At 42.0% G+C, this 15,988-nt stretch overlaps 7 protein-coding genes across 7 annotated transcripts; 4 read left to right on the top strand and 3 right to left on the bottom strand.

Annotated features, from left to right (window-relative positions):
• The first annotated feature begins 20 nt into the window (after nucleotides 1-20).
• On the top strand, nucleotides 21-5,006 carry BEWA_036240 (conserved hypothetical protein). The gene is made up of 5 exons (XM_004832983.1): nucleotides 21-175; nucleotides 3,966-4,617; nucleotides 4,652-4,736; nucleotides 4,772-4,937; nucleotides 4,973-5,006. Exons 1-4 carry the CDS (start codon nucleotides 94-96, stop codon nucleotides 4,853-4,855), a joined length of 903 nt encoding a protein of 300 aa, XP_004833040.1. The 5' UTR covers nucleotides 21-93; the 3' UTR covers nucleotides 4,856-4,937; nucleotides 4,973-5,006.
• Nucleotides 5,007-6,858: 1,852 nt separating this feature from the next.
• On the bottom strand, nucleotides 6,859-7,611 carry BEWA_036230 (hypothetical protein; the record flags this gene model as incomplete). Its single annotated transcript, XM_004832982.1, has 1 exon — nucleotides 6,859-7,611. One exon carries the CDS (start codon nucleotides 7,609-7,611, stop codon nucleotides 6,859-6,861), a length of 753 nt encoding a protein of 250 aa, XP_004833039.1.
• A 290-nt stretch (nucleotides 7,612-7,901) lies between these two features.
• On the top strand, nucleotides 7,902-8,210 carry BEWA_036220 (hypothetical protein; the record flags this gene model as incomplete). The annotated part of the gene is made up of 2 exons (XM_004832981.1): nucleotides 7,902-7,919; nucleotides 8,052-8,210. The coding sequence occupies 2 exons, from the start codon at nucleotides 7,902-7,904 to the stop codon at nucleotides 8,208-8,210; spliced, it is 177 nt and encodes a 58-aa protein (XP_004833038.1).
• Nucleotides 8,211-8,522: 312 nt separating this feature from the next.
• On the bottom strand, nucleotides 8,523-9,155 carry BEWA_036210 (signal peptide containing protein; the record flags this gene model as incomplete). The annotated part of the gene is made up of 1 exon (XM_004832980.1): nucleotides 8,523-9,155. One exon carries the CDS (start codon nucleotides 9,153-9,155, stop codon nucleotides 8,523-8,525), a length of 633 nt encoding a protein of 210 aa, XP_004833037.1.
• A 688-nt stretch (nucleotides 9,156-9,843) lies between these two features.
• BEWA_036200 (conserved hypothetical protein) lies at nucleotides 9,844-10,913 on the top strand. Its single transcript, XM_004832979.1, has one exon. The coding sequence runs from the start codon at nucleotides 9,887-9,889 to the stop codon at nucleotides 10,835-10,837; it is 951 nt and encodes a 316-aa protein (XP_004833036.1). The 5' UTR covers nucleotides 9,844-9,886; the 3' UTR covers nucleotides 10,838-10,913.
• A 670-nt stretch (nucleotides 10,914-11,583) lies between these two features.
• Nucleotides 11,584-12,582, top strand: BEWA_036190 (hypothetical protein; the record flags this gene model as incomplete). Its single annotated transcript, XM_004832978.1, has 1 exon — nucleotides 11,584-12,582. One exon carries the CDS (start codon nucleotides 11,584-11,586, stop codon nucleotides 12,580-12,582), a length of 999 nt encoding a protein of 332 aa, XP_004833035.1.
• A 1,435-nt stretch (nucleotides 12,583-14,017) lies between these two features.
• On the bottom strand, nucleotides 14,018-15,325 carry BEWA_036180 (conserved hypothetical protein; the record flags this gene model as incomplete). Its single annotated transcript, XM_004832977.1, has 1 exon — nucleotides 14,018-15,325. One exon carries the CDS (start codon nucleotides 15,323-15,325, stop codon nucleotides 14,018-14,020), a length of 1,308 nt encoding a protein of 435 aa, XP_004833034.1.
• Nucleotides 15,326-15,988: the final 663 nt, after the last annotated feature.

The following is a 15,988-nucleotide window of genomic DNA, read 5'->3' as shown; positions in this document are numbered from 1 at the left end:
AGGGAAGGCCGGGCCCCCAGGGGCGTCAGTCGCCGTTTGGACTCGAGAGGCAAAAGTTTCCGGAAATGCTAATGAAATGTTTTTGCAGATAAAATGACCAGGAGATCGCGGTCAAGCAGTCGAAGGAGAGGCGACAGAGATCGGGGATACAGACGATCACCCAGTCCCTATCGAGGTGAGTACAATGCTGACGATGATCCGACTGGAAGGAGGATAGGTCCCGAAGAATGAGGGACTAAAGCGACGGTAATGCGTAGCATGAAGGGAGCCTAAGGAAGAGAAGGATTCTTCACCGTCCAAGTACGCCAGTATAGGAGCATGTGTATTTACATAGTCCAGTAGATGGCTCTGTTGTCATTATGATATACTAAGCGTTGAGTTATCTATTCTGGACTTTCCACTCTCACTCCAGTGGATCCTCCATAGAAATCATTCAGACGACTGTGTTGATAGTTGTTCATCTTGTTCTGTTGTGGATACTCTTTCTGACGGTGAGCTAGTTGTGAGGGAGGATGAATGCATAGATGAAGAGTAGATAGGAGACTCTCATTAATCTCAGAGTTTTAAAGGATCTTAAGATAAGGTAGAGAATGAATGTCTCCGAAAGATATAGATATAAGAAACAAATGTAAAGGACCATGCAACTGCCTATGGAGCTCAGGTTTTATAAATGCTAAAACAGGCTCAGTTAATGGAGCTGATGGATATGAATATTGTACCCACGAGAAACTATCCGCATGGATAACTGGCCTTAAGTATGGCAATCGGTCTCTTCAAATTGAAAATGATAAGGAACAACCAAAACCGTTTAATAATTAACATTACTATCTGGAGGTGGTTACTACTTACTATCATAGGACCCATAATAGTAGCAGGCAATATATAGGAACACCTCTCATTCTTGGGGTCAAGGAAACGCGTGGAGGAAATTATGAATGGTACGAGAATACCGGAGACGGTATAAAATGGAAGAAGATTGGTAATCCTAACGAATTTCCTGCTACTGACCCAGGCCAAGTTAATTCCAGATTTAAGGATAAGCTAGATAGGCTCGCATGTAAACTACAGGGTATTGTTGAAATAGATCTCTCCAAAAACAAAGATGAGGAATATTGTCACAATCATGACGGGGGAATCTATACTAAAAGGATAAAGGTTGGACTTAACCCTGATACGTTCCACTTTCCTAAGTATGTCACATTTGATCATATTCCAAATCCTCAAATTTATGGAACAACTGAATTGACTATAGGAGGATTTAATATTGGGGGTACTCCACAAAATGTGAGTGGACTACACTTTCCTGTTACCAGGGTTAAAAGAGTTACAGTATTTATGCCGGCATGTGATCATAATAACCCCTTCCTTTTCCATATAGAGTCTGAGGATAATAATAATAGTGGAAAATGGTTTAAGAATTCCGATAGAAATGATTGGGTGGAGTATCGGACCCTAAATGCTCAGATACCAGACAAAGCTAATGAACAGGTTAAGCAATCCTTTCAACAACTCACTAGTGGCCTAGGAATAAAATTCTGCAGCATCTCTGGTGAAGTAAAACTGGACATTACTAAGATTCCATCCTCTGGTAGAACGGAAACGATATATTTTTTTGATGGTACTCCAATACTTGTTAAGAAAGAAAACCCTAATAATATACCTAAGGTATTCCTAAAGTATGCCCATATACCTGTCACCGATAATAGTAATACCTTCACTGTAAGTACCACATCCCTTAAAGGAGATCAAATAGGTTCAGGTAAACATAAGAAAGTTAAAAAGTTTTTTGTCTACTTCTGGGAGGGTGAAACTAGTAAGCCTATCCTGCTTGGAATTACTAAGGGTGGTGGTCAACCAAACTACTATGGCAAACGTACTAGCGTTAATTCTTATTGGATGTTGCAACCTGTGGCTGGTATGAATGAAATAGAGGCACTTGATGATCAGAACTGTAATAGAAATGGTGCCATCCCATTTGATATAAAAGAACCCACTAACCCATCCCAGTTCCTGTCCAGTAGTAAGCAATATAGCTGCATAAATACCACCAGGAAGATAACGGGTCCTAGATCCCCAGTAACCATTCCTGGATATACTGTTAAGGAATACAATGTTAGCGGGGGATACACCCAAATTTCCAGGGTTACATACGACGGAAAAGATACTGCTGGTATTATTCTCCCAAAAGATTATACAGTCTCAAGAATTAGAGTGTATTCTTACCCAGGAAATCCAGGTCCTCCAGAGATTCCTCTCATGCTCCAGTTTATACCAAAAGGTAATGGAGAGTCAAAGTGGTTTGAGAGTAATAATACAAGTGGAACTGATTGGGGAACAGTTAATGTAACTGCTGGATTCTACAATGGAACTGGAAACCAGCCTACTGAGAAGCTTACAACTGAACTTGATGAGATAGCATGTTCCATAGGTATAGGTGTTACTATGGATATATCTTTTAGGAATTCTGTTCAAGATGCCAGCCATAAGAATAGATATTGTTGCCGTTACCATAGTGACGATATGCAGAAAATTTCTGTTGAGAAAAAGATCATCCAAGTAAATGATAGAACGATGGACTGCTACAGACATCAAACCAATTACGGAACTACACTTTCCGGTATTAAATATTACGAAAATAGTAATACTAATGCTGATAGGAAGAGAATAAAACTTGGTGACCTTACCTTTCCCATAAAGGATTCGGTAAAAATCTATGTATTATACTGTGGAGGAAATCCTGCACTAATATATCTGGACTATGATGGACAACTCAATGTTAAGGGGTGGTACAAAAGAATTCCTGGTGATAGTCAACTATGGACTAATCTCACTAGTGAACTCCCAGACCAAACACCAGATAACATAAAAAAATGTGGTGACGAATATAACAAGCTTGTGACTGTACTAAATGAGTTTCCTGGATGTAAAGATTTGCAAAAATGCACTGAAAATACCACTTCCCAATCCTCATCTCTAAAAGACACTGAAGCTCTTCCTGGACCTACAGGACCTGGTGGTGAACTAGAACAAGGTGCTGGTACTGCTCATGGCAAAGCGAAAATTAAAGACTCTGAAGAAGTTGATACCCAACCTAAAGGCCCTAATCCTACTCTTGCTGATGAAAAGAATAAAAAAGAATTGGGACATAGATCTGAAGGGGTGCATAGAGTACTAGATTTTGTTAGCGATCTTTTTTCTGTTCTTATAGGGCCTAAGGGTGATAGAGCACAACCTAGATCCTCTCTTGGATCTCAAGGACCTGCTTGTGAAACTGGTGGTCAAAATCATGATAAAGGAGATGATGGTGAACCCGTCACTGGTGATAGAGATGATAGTTCTAATGAAGCTGAAGAAAAAACTCTTGATCCTCCTAAAGATCCTGAAGCTTCTCCTCCTTCTGCTACTCCTACAGATTCTGCTGAAGATACTTATACTCCACCTACTGAGACTCCTACTAGCTCTGACTCTGAAGATCCTAAAGCAGCCGAACAGAAAACTACAACTCCTCCTGAAGCTGGAGCTGCTTCTACTACTACTGCTTCTTCCTCTGCTACTGAATCTCATACTGATCAACTTGTTGGAGAAACCGTTGCTGCCGGTCTAGCTATGTCTTGGGGATCAATCTCTGGCGTATCCTCTAGTACTCTTGCAGGAAGTGCTGCAACATTTTTTGGAGGATGGAAACTTTATAATCGCTATAAAGGAGAACCATGGGTTAGACAGATTTGAGACTATATGGACTCTCCAGTATGGAGACTAGGGAAGCCATACTGAGTAGTTGGTCTTAATTTGTTGGTTTGTTGTCTGGAGAGACCCTAATTACTCCTTCTGGACTCCATAAATACCACAAATTATACTCACAAGCATCCCATTCCTTTTAGCACTTCCGCAATATTTAGGATACCCACATCTATTCTTCTACCCTCCCATTTACACATCTTAATTCTCATTACACACATTTATAGGTCATAGTAGGCACAGATACAGGCCTTCATCACGGAGTAGGAGTCCTCCTAGAAGATGGGATAGACCTCGTTCAGAAAGGGACCACTTCTCAAGACACGATACGAAATCGCATAACGCCTATTATAGAGATAGAAGATATTCTAGGTTCTCAGATACGCACGAAAACTTTCGACCAGACCATAGATATTCTAGAAGTTATGCAGAAAGACCACGTGAAGAAGCATATGGTGATTCGGAGTTCAAAGTTCCAAGTCTAGACTTTAGATCAAGGGATAGACATTTCCCAGGACAAGAACCCTATAGGACTCCAAGAGAATCCCACTATAAAACTCCCTATCCAAAAAATGAGCCTCTTTCCTCTGAAAATGCAACACAGTCTTCCCACCAGGGCAGAGATACTACTCAATTACCAGAAAAGAATGCTCCAAAGCCTGTAGATGATGCACCAAAAGAGGAGCCTGTGGTAGAAGAAAAGGAAACAACATGGAAGGGATTCCCTGTTCCAAAGCCATTTAGAGACAATGAAACATTTTACGAAACACGTCCAAAAATCAAATTTAGGGACGTACTTGCGCCTCTTTACATGCCAAAGAATGGGCCTAAGCTAAAGAGATACAAGAATTTCCAGATTTTCTCGGACATACTTGAAAAGTTTGTTTTCATGCCTCTGAATATAAATCTTTAGGTGTAATAAGGCTAGAGCGATTTGGAGAGATGACATTGAAAGGACAATTGTAGCTGGCTTCAAAGTATTGGAAGAGAAACTCAAGGTAAGAGTGTTTAACCTTTATTAAACATGTCGTAGCTTAGCAGAATCAGATCTGAGCTCGATCCAATCGTTAATGCTCTGAGGATCATGAGAAAGCGAGATATAGGAGGTGGAAAGTAATGGCACTAAAAGTGCAAATTTATTGGTGTATAGTATGTATTTATGTCCTTTATAAGTTTAGAGTATTGTCGAGGGGTTTTGGGTGAGGTTTTTATCTTTATGATTAAAGACTTTTAGGATCCCTTTGGAGAATGTTAATTCTTAACCGGTTTCTTTACATGTTTGTAGTTTTGAGTACTGAGTAGTATGTAGCATTGCCTCTTCTTGAAGCGTGCGATTTGTTCAAAATTTGTTCGGCAGTATCATTCACTGTAGGTTTATGGAATGGTAACAGTAGGATGTTGGTGTTTTGGAGTCACCGTTTCGTCTTATTGGATCTGAGTATAGATAAAGGTTCTGATGATAACAGCAAGGACAGCTCGTGCTTTATTACTCGCTACTGTTCTGCACGCATCGCCTCTGGACCGAACTAGCAGCTATTTATAGAAACGGAAAATATGAAGATTACATATTTGATGTATCTACAAATTTGACTACTCATTGTATGGATTATGAATTGTGACAATATCTTTTCCGAAACCTGTAAATAAGCATGATGTGGACTCACAGCTTCCTGGAGAATGTCTCCAATTGGCGAAAGAAAAGGGAGTGGATACTACTGGACCTGAAAAGTGAGTTGACATACAGAATGGACTAATTTATTTGCGAATCAGACTTTGCATCATGAGATGCTGTTGTCATCATTTTCACATCCTTTGACTAGAATTTCCTAAACATAACATTAGCTACATAATACCCTATTGTAGCGTTATAAATACACGACCTTTTACGGATGAAATGAGGATCGCATACACTCGCAAGAAGTTCTTGTGATATTATGAATCGCACTTCAGCAGCTTTATTCGAGAAACCTTAGAGATGCACTTGGAATAGAGGTTCTCGATGAACACCAAAGAATGCAGAGAATGGTCGACGTTATTCTGTCACTAAATACATCTGCGATGTAGCTAATGGTCTTTAGGGTATAAGGATGCACAAAATGCCTACAAGATATCTTCAAAGACTCGTTGTATTGACGGTGGATCTTTACAGACTTTTATTTTGGACGGATCATTTTCGTGCAACTGCATCAGACATCCAGTGCTTAAAACTCTCAATTCACAGGTTCAAGGCCTTCAGCGAAATTTGCAACTTTTCATGAATCCTTTGAGTTGAAATACCACGCCAAACCTTTATAAATACATTCTACTTTACTGCTTTACTCAAATATCTCTGGATAAACAAGCCCTCTGGACCCCTCTACTTCACGGCGATTTAAGAAAGTTGTGACACTATATTCTTCTGTAAACTGTACATTATTCATGAAAGACATTAAACAAATTACAAGCGCGGAGAATACAAAAGACTTTTGGAAGACTAGACCGACATGGCGTTGTTGGAAAAGGTCAATAAAACGTGCAAAAAAGTGTATGACTGCCATGTATAACAGAAGGAATATGACCAAACAAATCAGCATAATCGACTATGATTAAAGCTCCGGATTAAATGACATTACATTAAAGGGATTGATAAATGTACAAACTAGACCATGGACACACCTTGAGATTATACAAAATGCCAAGAATGGACCTAGGCCCATAAATGCACACTTCGTATAATCTGATCGGGTTTAAAAACGTACCAACAGCCCAAAAAGCACTAAAAAAATGGTGCATTTAGGTACTCAAGTGCAGCTTTGTGTGTTGACCTCAAACTCGGTGAGTATGCAGATGGACGAATTTACCGCCAGAAAACCCTGTTGGGAAGATGTTTTCCTGGAGTCTAGAGAGCATAAATCAAGTTAGACATGCATGAACCTTTTGGAGGGTTTCTGTACCACATGGGCGGGTACCTAGAATGGTCTGTACGGAGGAGAGAGGATAGTGGAATAAGGACAGATGGATATAAAAGACTAAATAGTCTATAATAAGTGAGTTCCAGGCCCAAACACTCATTATAAATGCGCATGCAGAACTTTATGAATATAAAAAGTACAAGTTAGTCTAGGCTAAGAGAGCATCAGACTATCTCAGGGTATGTTCTGAGTTTGACAAACGACCATTATTCCAATAGCTTGCAATTTTGACTACCAGGAAGCCATCCGAAGAATCCACGGTGACTTCCCTTGAGAAAATATCGTAGCATCCTGTTCCATATATAAGGCGGTCGCCGTATGATACTATGCAAATGTAGGCATAGTTTATCAAGTGCGGTCTTACCCTGAATACCGTCTCTCCAGACGGATCTGTAATGCGTTCAATTTCATTGGGAAGGTTATTGGAGAGTAGATTAAGGTCCACTGGGTACCTCGCCAATGGTTCATACTGGTAGTATCCCTTTCTTTTGACCAACTCGGTAGTTTCACAATCTAATCCTCCTCCGCCTGCGATAAGGAACATGTCACTGACTCTTATGATTCTGGCATCTCCTTCGTCCTGGAAGTAGACTCTTCTTTCTATGACCATGGTATTAGCCTCTAAAATGACCTCTCCATTGTCCAGGACATCGCCAATAATGTGACTATCATAATGTTCTGGTTTGACTGTATAGCTGGTTGCACTAGGGTTTCCAGGGGCTTCTTGCATCAAGACCATCTCCGGCGTCTCACCAGCCACGTCAATATCGATAGGAGTCTTTGGAGGGTTGAACGGAATTGCTTGGTCCTCAGCTCGTGGCACAAATCCTATCGCTCCACCCTCTACGAGAGATGAGTTTGTTAAATTAGCCCGAAGGATAGCCAGGGTGGCGGGAATTACTAGCTGTAGTAAGACATTCATTGTGATTTCTTGTTCATTACTAAAGTGGTTTTTATATGAGTTACCTGTGAAGATGTTTTATGTGAGTTATAAGTATGCCATGTGGCTGTGGCAGCTGCATGCAACCCATTCCAGATCCCCTACAGCTACCACAGTTCCATTCAGCTGCTATATCTGGCGGCTAACCATTCTCTCACATGACTCTGGTATCTAGACACACCGATAGAATATTATAGGCCCTTTATACGTTTGTTTATATAGACTGGACTAGTCACTATTCACGCTACCGATCCGAGTGAGGTCCACGTACAATGGATGATTCGAAGGCCGTTTGAGTTTTCATTCCGGAAGCTGAATTATGTACTTAGGGAGAATTCTACAAGAGTGGTGATAGGTGATTCCTAGTTAAGCTTATGATGGAGGATGGCTCTCCTACTATTATGCAAATCCTTCTGGAGTAGGTACTGGTAAGCAAGTGGGTAAATACTGCACAGGATGCCAAGGAAACTGCCAAGGAACGTGCAACTGTGGATGTGGAGGAGGCCAATGTGATCCTAGCCAATGTAAAAATACTAACTGCCAATGCTGTAAAGAGAGGGAAGGTACTTATTCATTTTTAAACGCATTCACATCCCAATCCATAATGACCATCTTGACCTCTACTGGAGACGGTTACCTCAAGACTTACTCCAAGTATGAATATGATCGTGATAAGTGGCCTACTGGTAATGACCATGGTCACAACTCCGCTAAGAATGGTACTCATGACACTAACACCCTCTACCCATCCCATACACCATCTCAGCTATAGAAACCGGCGAGTGCCGGATAGACTTACATGTACAGCAAAAATGAAAAATTAACCAAAACTTATGTGATAGTGAGCAGAGTGCCAATGGAAGATTGACCAAGGAATACCGTGCATGCATCTATTATCCATGGAGTAAAAAACAGCAGGCCGCAATTTTTTTGGTTTTTCCCTTTGAAGCGCCTAGTATGATTCTCTCTAGTCTTTCGTCGGAGCCAAAGTTTCTGCTTGGATCTCTGGCCCCTGCTCCAATGGCTCTATTGATTGCCTCAATTTTTCCGACGGGTGGTGAGTAAATGTGTACGCAGTATTCTGCGCTTGATCCTTCTTTCGGCTTTTGCAGGGTGTAGTCAGTGTAAAAGACGAATGATGACCTTCCAGTGAGTGCGGGTCTGACTTTGTCTGTCCACCCGTAAAGTACGCCGCGGTTCTGCAGTCCTCCGCAGTTTCTTTTATTTTTGCCGCAAGGTACTTGTTTTCCCGGATCCATGGAGCTGTTTACCGGATATCCAGTCAGAACAGCCGAATAGTTTTTTGTGATTCCATAGACACGTATAGTCGGGGACGTTGAGTATGGATAGCTCTTTACGACTGAACATGTAGGTACATAGAGCGCAAAATTGGCCTGGTGTCTAGGGGTCCAGTTTGGCATTAGCCTCGAGAGCAGTGTAGTGGTGAGCCTCTTGGTTGGAGCCTTGTACCCACTAACTAGACATAGGCTCGCTAAAGTTGCGATTGTTATGTTTCTCAGATTCATTTCTTTTATCGGCTAGTAACTTTTGTTTATGGCCTTGCCCCTTGTAAGATACCGTTACTTATGCATGCACTCGTTTCTGATTGATACGCCAAGTTATAGCGACAAAATGAGCATTAAACAGCAAATTAAAAATCTGGTATAGCAGTAATGAAAACACCAATTATGCGATACGCAGTGTGTTTGGTTTAATGCGAAATCTAAACTGAGATCATCTGAGATTGGAAAAGTTGCCCGAGGCAAAAGTTTTCAGATCTTTTTACCGTCTGATTCGGGAGAATTTCTCTTTGATTTGGTGGATCTTCGAGCGGCTAATAAGCCATTTCCAGGCTTGGCGGGAGTACATCAGACACTGAGAGCCAAATTCAACGCTGTGGACTGGCCGTGATCATCTGACTCACTTGGATCCCGTAAAACTCGCTGATTTTACACGCTAGGAGCACAAATAAAAGACTCTGCAGCTACTTTAGAGGGGGAATATTGCAGATCTATGCCGAGTTTGGTGCAGTACGCCTGAATCTATGAGAATGGTTGTCATTCTCCATGGATTACGGTGAATGCAGATAGAAGCCAGGATTTTCCCGTACGGAAAGATAAAAGGATCAGGATAAACGTGTAAGAACGGCGGGATGGCCGGAAAATCGAGAGAATACACGATGATGTGGTGGCGGGGAGTAGGGTCCAACGATCTCCGTTTATTCTCTGTTCAGGATGACTTATGACTTCCTTCAAGCATGAATTCAGCCATCGAGTGCAGCGCATTCCGTTTTTACAAGAGACTTACTGCAATAACCCACTATTTTCCTTATAAATCACTTTTGGCCGATCCCAGCCAACGTTTTGCTTCTTCCATCAAGTTTTCGTCAGTTTCTGGACCAAATTCCTTCTCCTCTCTAGGATATTGCGCTGGAAGACGGTTTTGTAGCTATACAAGGGGACAAAGTTTGTTCAGGGCATCTTTTTGCACTAAAACGTCATTCTCTACTTCTACTGGTTCATCTCTCGTTTCTTGTACGGGTAAGCTCGGTAACACGCCAAAGAGGCTCTTCTCATCCGCTTCTGATGTTGAGAAAATGACTGGCATTCCGGACTGGGCTCACTCGTTTTTCCGCTACAAGGAATACTCTGAATTGGAGCTTTTTAGCCTCTCCCAGATGACTAACGGGACTTCTGGTCACTTGTTCAATGATACTCTGGCGAATAATCCAGACTACAGCATGAAGATGTTCTTGAACGCTTCGGATGTTTTGTTGGATCCCGAAGCTGCACCTCAGGCTCCTTTTACACCAAAGACTCTCTCTAAGGAGGACATCTTGAAGTTCCTCGCCAATGGTGAACTGAGGACCACAAAGACACAGCTGATTGCCGTTGTCAATGTTGGAAAGGACTGCTGCGGACATGCAGGTGTTTGGCATGGAGGCGTCATCAGCGCCATCATGGATAACCTGTTTGGTTTGATTGGAAACGTCATCCTCCCAGTTGCTGCGACAAAGACCCTCAACATACAATTCAGGGCACCAATTTTGGTTGGAAGCACTGTTGTAGCGGTCACAGAGTTTGACCCGGAAGGAAAGGACCTTGGCGGAAGGTTCACTGCAAATGGATCAATCTTTGACAAGAGCGGAAAGGAAGTTGTAAGGGGATCATCAGAGCTCGTTGATGTATCCGGAAAATGGAAAAAGTAATGTGTTTCGTCTGAGAATTCTTGCATCCATTCTACTCGATTGGATGACCTCGTTGTATATGGGTGTGGAGGCTCTTTGGAGACACACCATACCTATTGAATTAAATAATGTATTCGTGTTTGTTCACATTTACTGCAATACCAAGTATTTGTACGGACTTTCTGGATTCTTTTACCTACAAGGTGGTACCGCATTAATGACAAGTATAGATGATGCACTGAGAATTCTGTGCCATGTATTCCACTCTGTTGTTTGCAAATGGTCATGTAGTATTGTACAAATTGTAATAGAAGCCCCCATTTATTGTTTATTATTGTATATACACGAAAGGTGTCCGAAACACATTACTCTTGGAAAAATGTTGATAATTCCTCAAACAGTTACACAATCACAAACTCTTTTCCTCATAATTTTCCTGGTACGATTAGCATGCGCTGTTCCCTGCAAGGAGAGGTATCCGGTTAATTTTGACCTTTCTGGAGGGATAGCGCCGTGCATGCGGGTTTCTCGGTCGGCAGATTACCCAGGTGGGATATATTATTACATCAAAAGGACCCTTGCAGTCGTTTACAGGATTGGGGCAGTCACCAATTCAGGTAAGGTTTTTGATTGTTTGAAAAGGTTGTGTTTTATACTTTTACTCCATGATATGGAGTCGTCTAGTTTGTCATTTAATATCCATTTACATTGTACCGGTGACTGGTAATGCACGGCTCATTTCCCACTAACACCAACATTCAGGCCAAATGATCCTCCCAGGAGATGCTAGAGAGATGGAACGATTTATCTTTATGCATCATCTGCCAAACTGTACGGTATACGTTAGAATTGTTACCAAGGCAAAATTCCGCGGTGGCAATAGAAGGAAGATTATGGAATACATGACGAGGGTAAATGAAAACAAGTTTTACCAAATAGTTCGAACGCCTATAAATGTGGACATATTGTCCCAAAATAGCACTAATGTGATACAAGTGGATGACAACTTTCAATACACAGCCAAAAGATTCAGGGTAAGAGATGAAATGACATACAGATTTACGATTGGTATGGTCCGGTACGGAACATTTCTCCTTAGTAACAAAGCCCAATCACTGATAGATAGAAGAATCATTTGGGAAGGAGGATTAGAAAGACCATTTATAAAGATAATATCGACACTTACATACGGAGAACGTCATATTGTTTCTTACAAGTTTGTTGGTCCAGAAGCAGGCTTCGTTATTGATAGCAGGAAAACGACTAAAATCTTTCTTAACCCAAAGGATGAAAGATTTGTTGATGACTATGGGCAATTTCCCTTGAGTTCTGGAGGGGAAGATCAAGAAGATACGGAAAGGCTAGAGAGTGCTGCCAGCGCATTCGTAGATCCGGAAAGTGAAGAGCCGTCCACATCATCTTTTGTGCTACCTGATATCATGCCTCCTGAGGCATTTTCAGAACAACCAACAACTTCGTCTGCAAATGCCTCACAACACTGGCCATGTCTTCCATTAGAATCACGTAGATATACCGAGCCTCTTCGACCAGCAAAAAAATCCTCTGCAGGTTACGTACCTCCGCTAGAATATTCGATGGACGGAGACCCAGCATATTGCGTGGGAGCAATAAACTGCAGAAGATATATGAGAGGAAGAGAGACTGTAATAGCCACACCTCAAAGTTCAGGATGTGCAGCAGCGGACGAAATAGATTATGACCAACGACATTCTGACGGTAATGTAGATAGTCAGCACGTTTCCTAGTATTTTCAGACTTTTGTCTGATGGCTGTAGCAGAAATAGGACAGAGCATGGCCAAGATTAGTTATCGGTTTTTCATGGATATTCAAAGTTACCAAGGGGTGTAAGATTCACGGACGCCCTATATAGAATCATAACACATGCTACTCATGTACTACTTTACTTTGCATGCATGTCCAAGGGGAGTTTCTTGTGGTTATGTACTCTTGGAATTATCCCAATTGACCACAATGCTCATACCTGCGCTCCAGTAGTGTTGAAAACTGGGTCAAGGCAACTTACAGGAGCGCATGTATGATGACCTAGTAAGGAGATTGTATATCCTGATGCCTGTTCAATGGTTCACTCTCCAGAATCATCCAAAGAGATGCTCCGATGGTCATTTTTTCATAGTAGCCATCATGTTCCCCTTTCCACGGTCATCTTCTCTGAGCTATGGACCTAGCACTCACCCTGAATATCGCCTACCAACTTATTCCTATACTGAGAATGGAGAATACACAGGCTTATATACTCTGTGTACTAGCCATTTCACCTCTATTCACTAGGCTAATAGAGTCTCTATCACTCTTCTTTAAGCTCCCGTTGGTCGCTCAACCCCTCATTCTTCGGGACCCATGCTCCACATACTCGTTTCACTCGTATGCTACGCTCCATACACCATGTTGCACATTTTCCGGAGCGCCTGGTTTAACCACCTAGACACCCTCCACTGGATTGCACCGCGGTCTGCGGGTTTGCAGTCAGCAGACGGGACGACAAACACATACATGCTATCAAAGTGCCACATTCAACTCCTCTGGACGTTTCTCATTCCCTGGGATAGACACTTGCGTTTCTTCCTTCCGAAGCTACGCATACCCCACATTATTACACATCCCCACCGTACATACCTCCTCTTCAGAACCATTAACTCTTGCGTTTTGGTTGTGCCATTTAATGCTCGGTTAGTGGTTCTCACCCGTGAGTTGCCGCGGTGTGTGCGGCGATTCACTCTTTATCATGCAGTTTATCACACTTGAAGTGTGTAAACTCCTTGGACCTGTGGTCTACATGTAACAAATCGACAGACAAACAAACAGACAGACACTAAAACTCAAATTACAGGGTGCTTGCTAGAGGGCATCACTCTTAAGATATCGGAATCGAATAGCCTATGGGCGTTTGGGCAAACATACGTCCGCTTATCGAATTTATACGGGTGATATTCCGATAAAGGTTTACGCCCACGTTTTGGTAGTTCGTGCCAGTTGGCATGTTTAATTCATTCATTTAATGGTAGTGGTTGGTTTTTTGTAGGCCGGCCTAAGCAGAAGTAGGATCGTTCTAATTTTTCCAACCACGCACTTTTATGTTAGCTAGTGATAGAGTGTATGTGTTTATGCATTTAGATTTGGGCGTCCGTTTGTGATTGCTGGAGGCTGTGCTACTGTTGCTGTTAATAGTTGTATTCTTGTTCAAAGCAATGGTAGTCGTCGACGTAATTTACGCTTCGGTCATGTTTATTTAAGCGGCGCTTCCGCTTTTTGAGCTTAGTGCCAAATCGTGAAAGGGCATTTTCTGGAAGCTTTTGTGAATCGCGAATAGCATCTCCGAATTCTGGACCGAATTTGCGATGAGCCCATATTGGGGCATAATTGGCCTGTATTGCCGGGAATTTCCTTCTATCATTTCTAAGAAGATACTCCTGGTACTCTGGGTGTACTCCAGCCTTGGTCATGACATGATTTCTTCCCTCCCTTCTAGCTTCTGTTAGATAAATGTGGTAAGCTTCAGCCATTTCCTCTATACTTGTGTATCGTCTAAATGTTTTTCCTATTGGATGATAACTTATCAAATTGAGTACTACGGTCCGTTCTTCTCCAGTGTAGTTGCTATCTCCTGCCAGGTCCGACCCAAGGGGACGTGACTTTCGTAAATGATATTCAATATACTCTGGATCAGTGGGTTTATAGTTGGCCTGATCTCTCAACATATTTCTAGCTCTTATCAGCGCAGCCTCTGCAACAGCCTTTAGAACAGGAGAATCAGTTTTTTCGAATTCCGGAGGATTAAATAGAATCTTTTTAATCTGATTCATCCTATTGAGTGTTTCCTGATCATTTGTTTCGTTGTATAATGCTTCCAGACGATCCCATTCGCGTATTAGCTTCTTTTGTTTTACGAGTTCCTCTTCCACACGTTCATAAGTTCTGGGCATGTAACCCGCAAAACGATTTACCGCTGCAAGTTTTAGATCCATATCTGGATTCATTATGAATTCAGGAGGAGGTTTTTGATAAACTGGAGTTCTTTCAAATACATCCCATCTAGTTAACCAGGGATATGGAACCTCTTCAGCATTTTGGTGCTTTATGGAGGACTTCCATGCAGATAAAATGTATGGCATTCTGGTATAAGCAGGCTGATGCCAGGATCCCCATTGCCTCCTTTCCAAGTCTAAATCTGTTTCATTAATTGCGCAACTTTGATAAGCATCTGGATTTATAAAAAAGGTTATTGCACCGGGTCTTCCTCTTTGTCTCCATCTATAACCATGATCAAGAGGATATGGAAATGTTTCGGTTCTATGACGATCCTTTCCATGGCTAATTTCCAGTCCCTTTCCGTCGTAGTTTTGGGGACCACCTTCAAGAATTCCAGCCGGTTGTTCCGGATCACGCGAATGATCTAGATACCCCCATTCATTCTTCAAGAATTTGTATCCAATATTCTGCTCCTTTTTGAACGTCTTTATAATGGGCATTTCATATTCCCAGGGAATAGTGTTTAGGGGATCCAACTCGAAGCCACGCACGGCGGTATCAATTTTCGAACCAGGCGGAGGAACATTGTACCTATGTGTTTTCGATGTTTAAATGGTGAATGAATGCGATGTCTTGAGCAGAATGTGGACTATGGAATAGTGAACAGGCGACTGTACTTTAGTATAGGAGCAATGTCCTCCAAAGGAGGATTAATGAGCACAAGGGAGCCTTTGTTTCTCCAGAGATGTAGGAAGAGTGGAGGAGCTGTAATTGGGACCACTAGGCTTGTCATTTCTGGGACAATGGTAGTAGACATGGTCATCCTTCATTAGTCTCAGCTATGGTACCCTAACCTGAGATTCCAAAGGTTTCCCTCACCCATACCACATCGATAGCAAGCATTAGAACCTTCCCAGTATAAGAATAGGAATACACAGGCTCCTATACTCCGTATAGTCACCTAGCTCCCATCCTTCTTCCAGTCGGATAGTTGTCATATTCCCTAGTCTTTGACGTCGGTAGGTCACCTGTTTCAGTACTCCTTACAGTCGTACTTACGCAGTGAGAATCCTAATAGACGGAAGAGCTCCCTTTGGTCACCATAGAGCTCCTGTTAGTCGCTTGTTCGCTCTAGTCCCTCATTCTTCGGGACATTTCGCTTT

Source organism: Theileria equi (genome assembly GCF_000342415.1).
Source record: "Theileria equi strain WA chromosome 2 map unlocalized gcontig_1105316255037, whole genome shotgun sequence".
Lineage (NCBI taxonomy): Eukaryota > Apicomplexa > Aconoidasida > Piroplasmida > Theileriidae > Theileria > Theileria equi.
The sequence above is the reverse complement of the archived record's forward strand: the minus strand, read 5'-3'. Positions and strand labels throughout refer to the sequence as shown.

Bases quoted from the DNA above. Each gene is read 5' to 3' on its own strand.
- BEWA_036240 (XM_004832983.1), top strand. From the start codon at position 94: ATGACCAGGAGATCGCGGTCAAGCAGTCGAAGGAGAGGCGACAGAGAT. The intron at 4,618-4,651 runs GTTTGTTTTCAT...ATAAATCTTTAG, and splicing joins TTCTCGGACATACTTGAAAA to GTGTAATAAGGCTAGAGCGA. The intron at 4,737-4,771 runs GTAAGAGTGTTT...AACATGTCGTAG, and splicing joins TATTGGAAGAGAAACTCAAG to CTTAGCAGAATCAGATCTGA.
- BEWA_036200 (XM_004832979.1), top strand. From the start codon at position 9,887: ATGAATTCAGCCATCGAGTGCAGCGCATTCCGTTTTTACAAGAGACTT.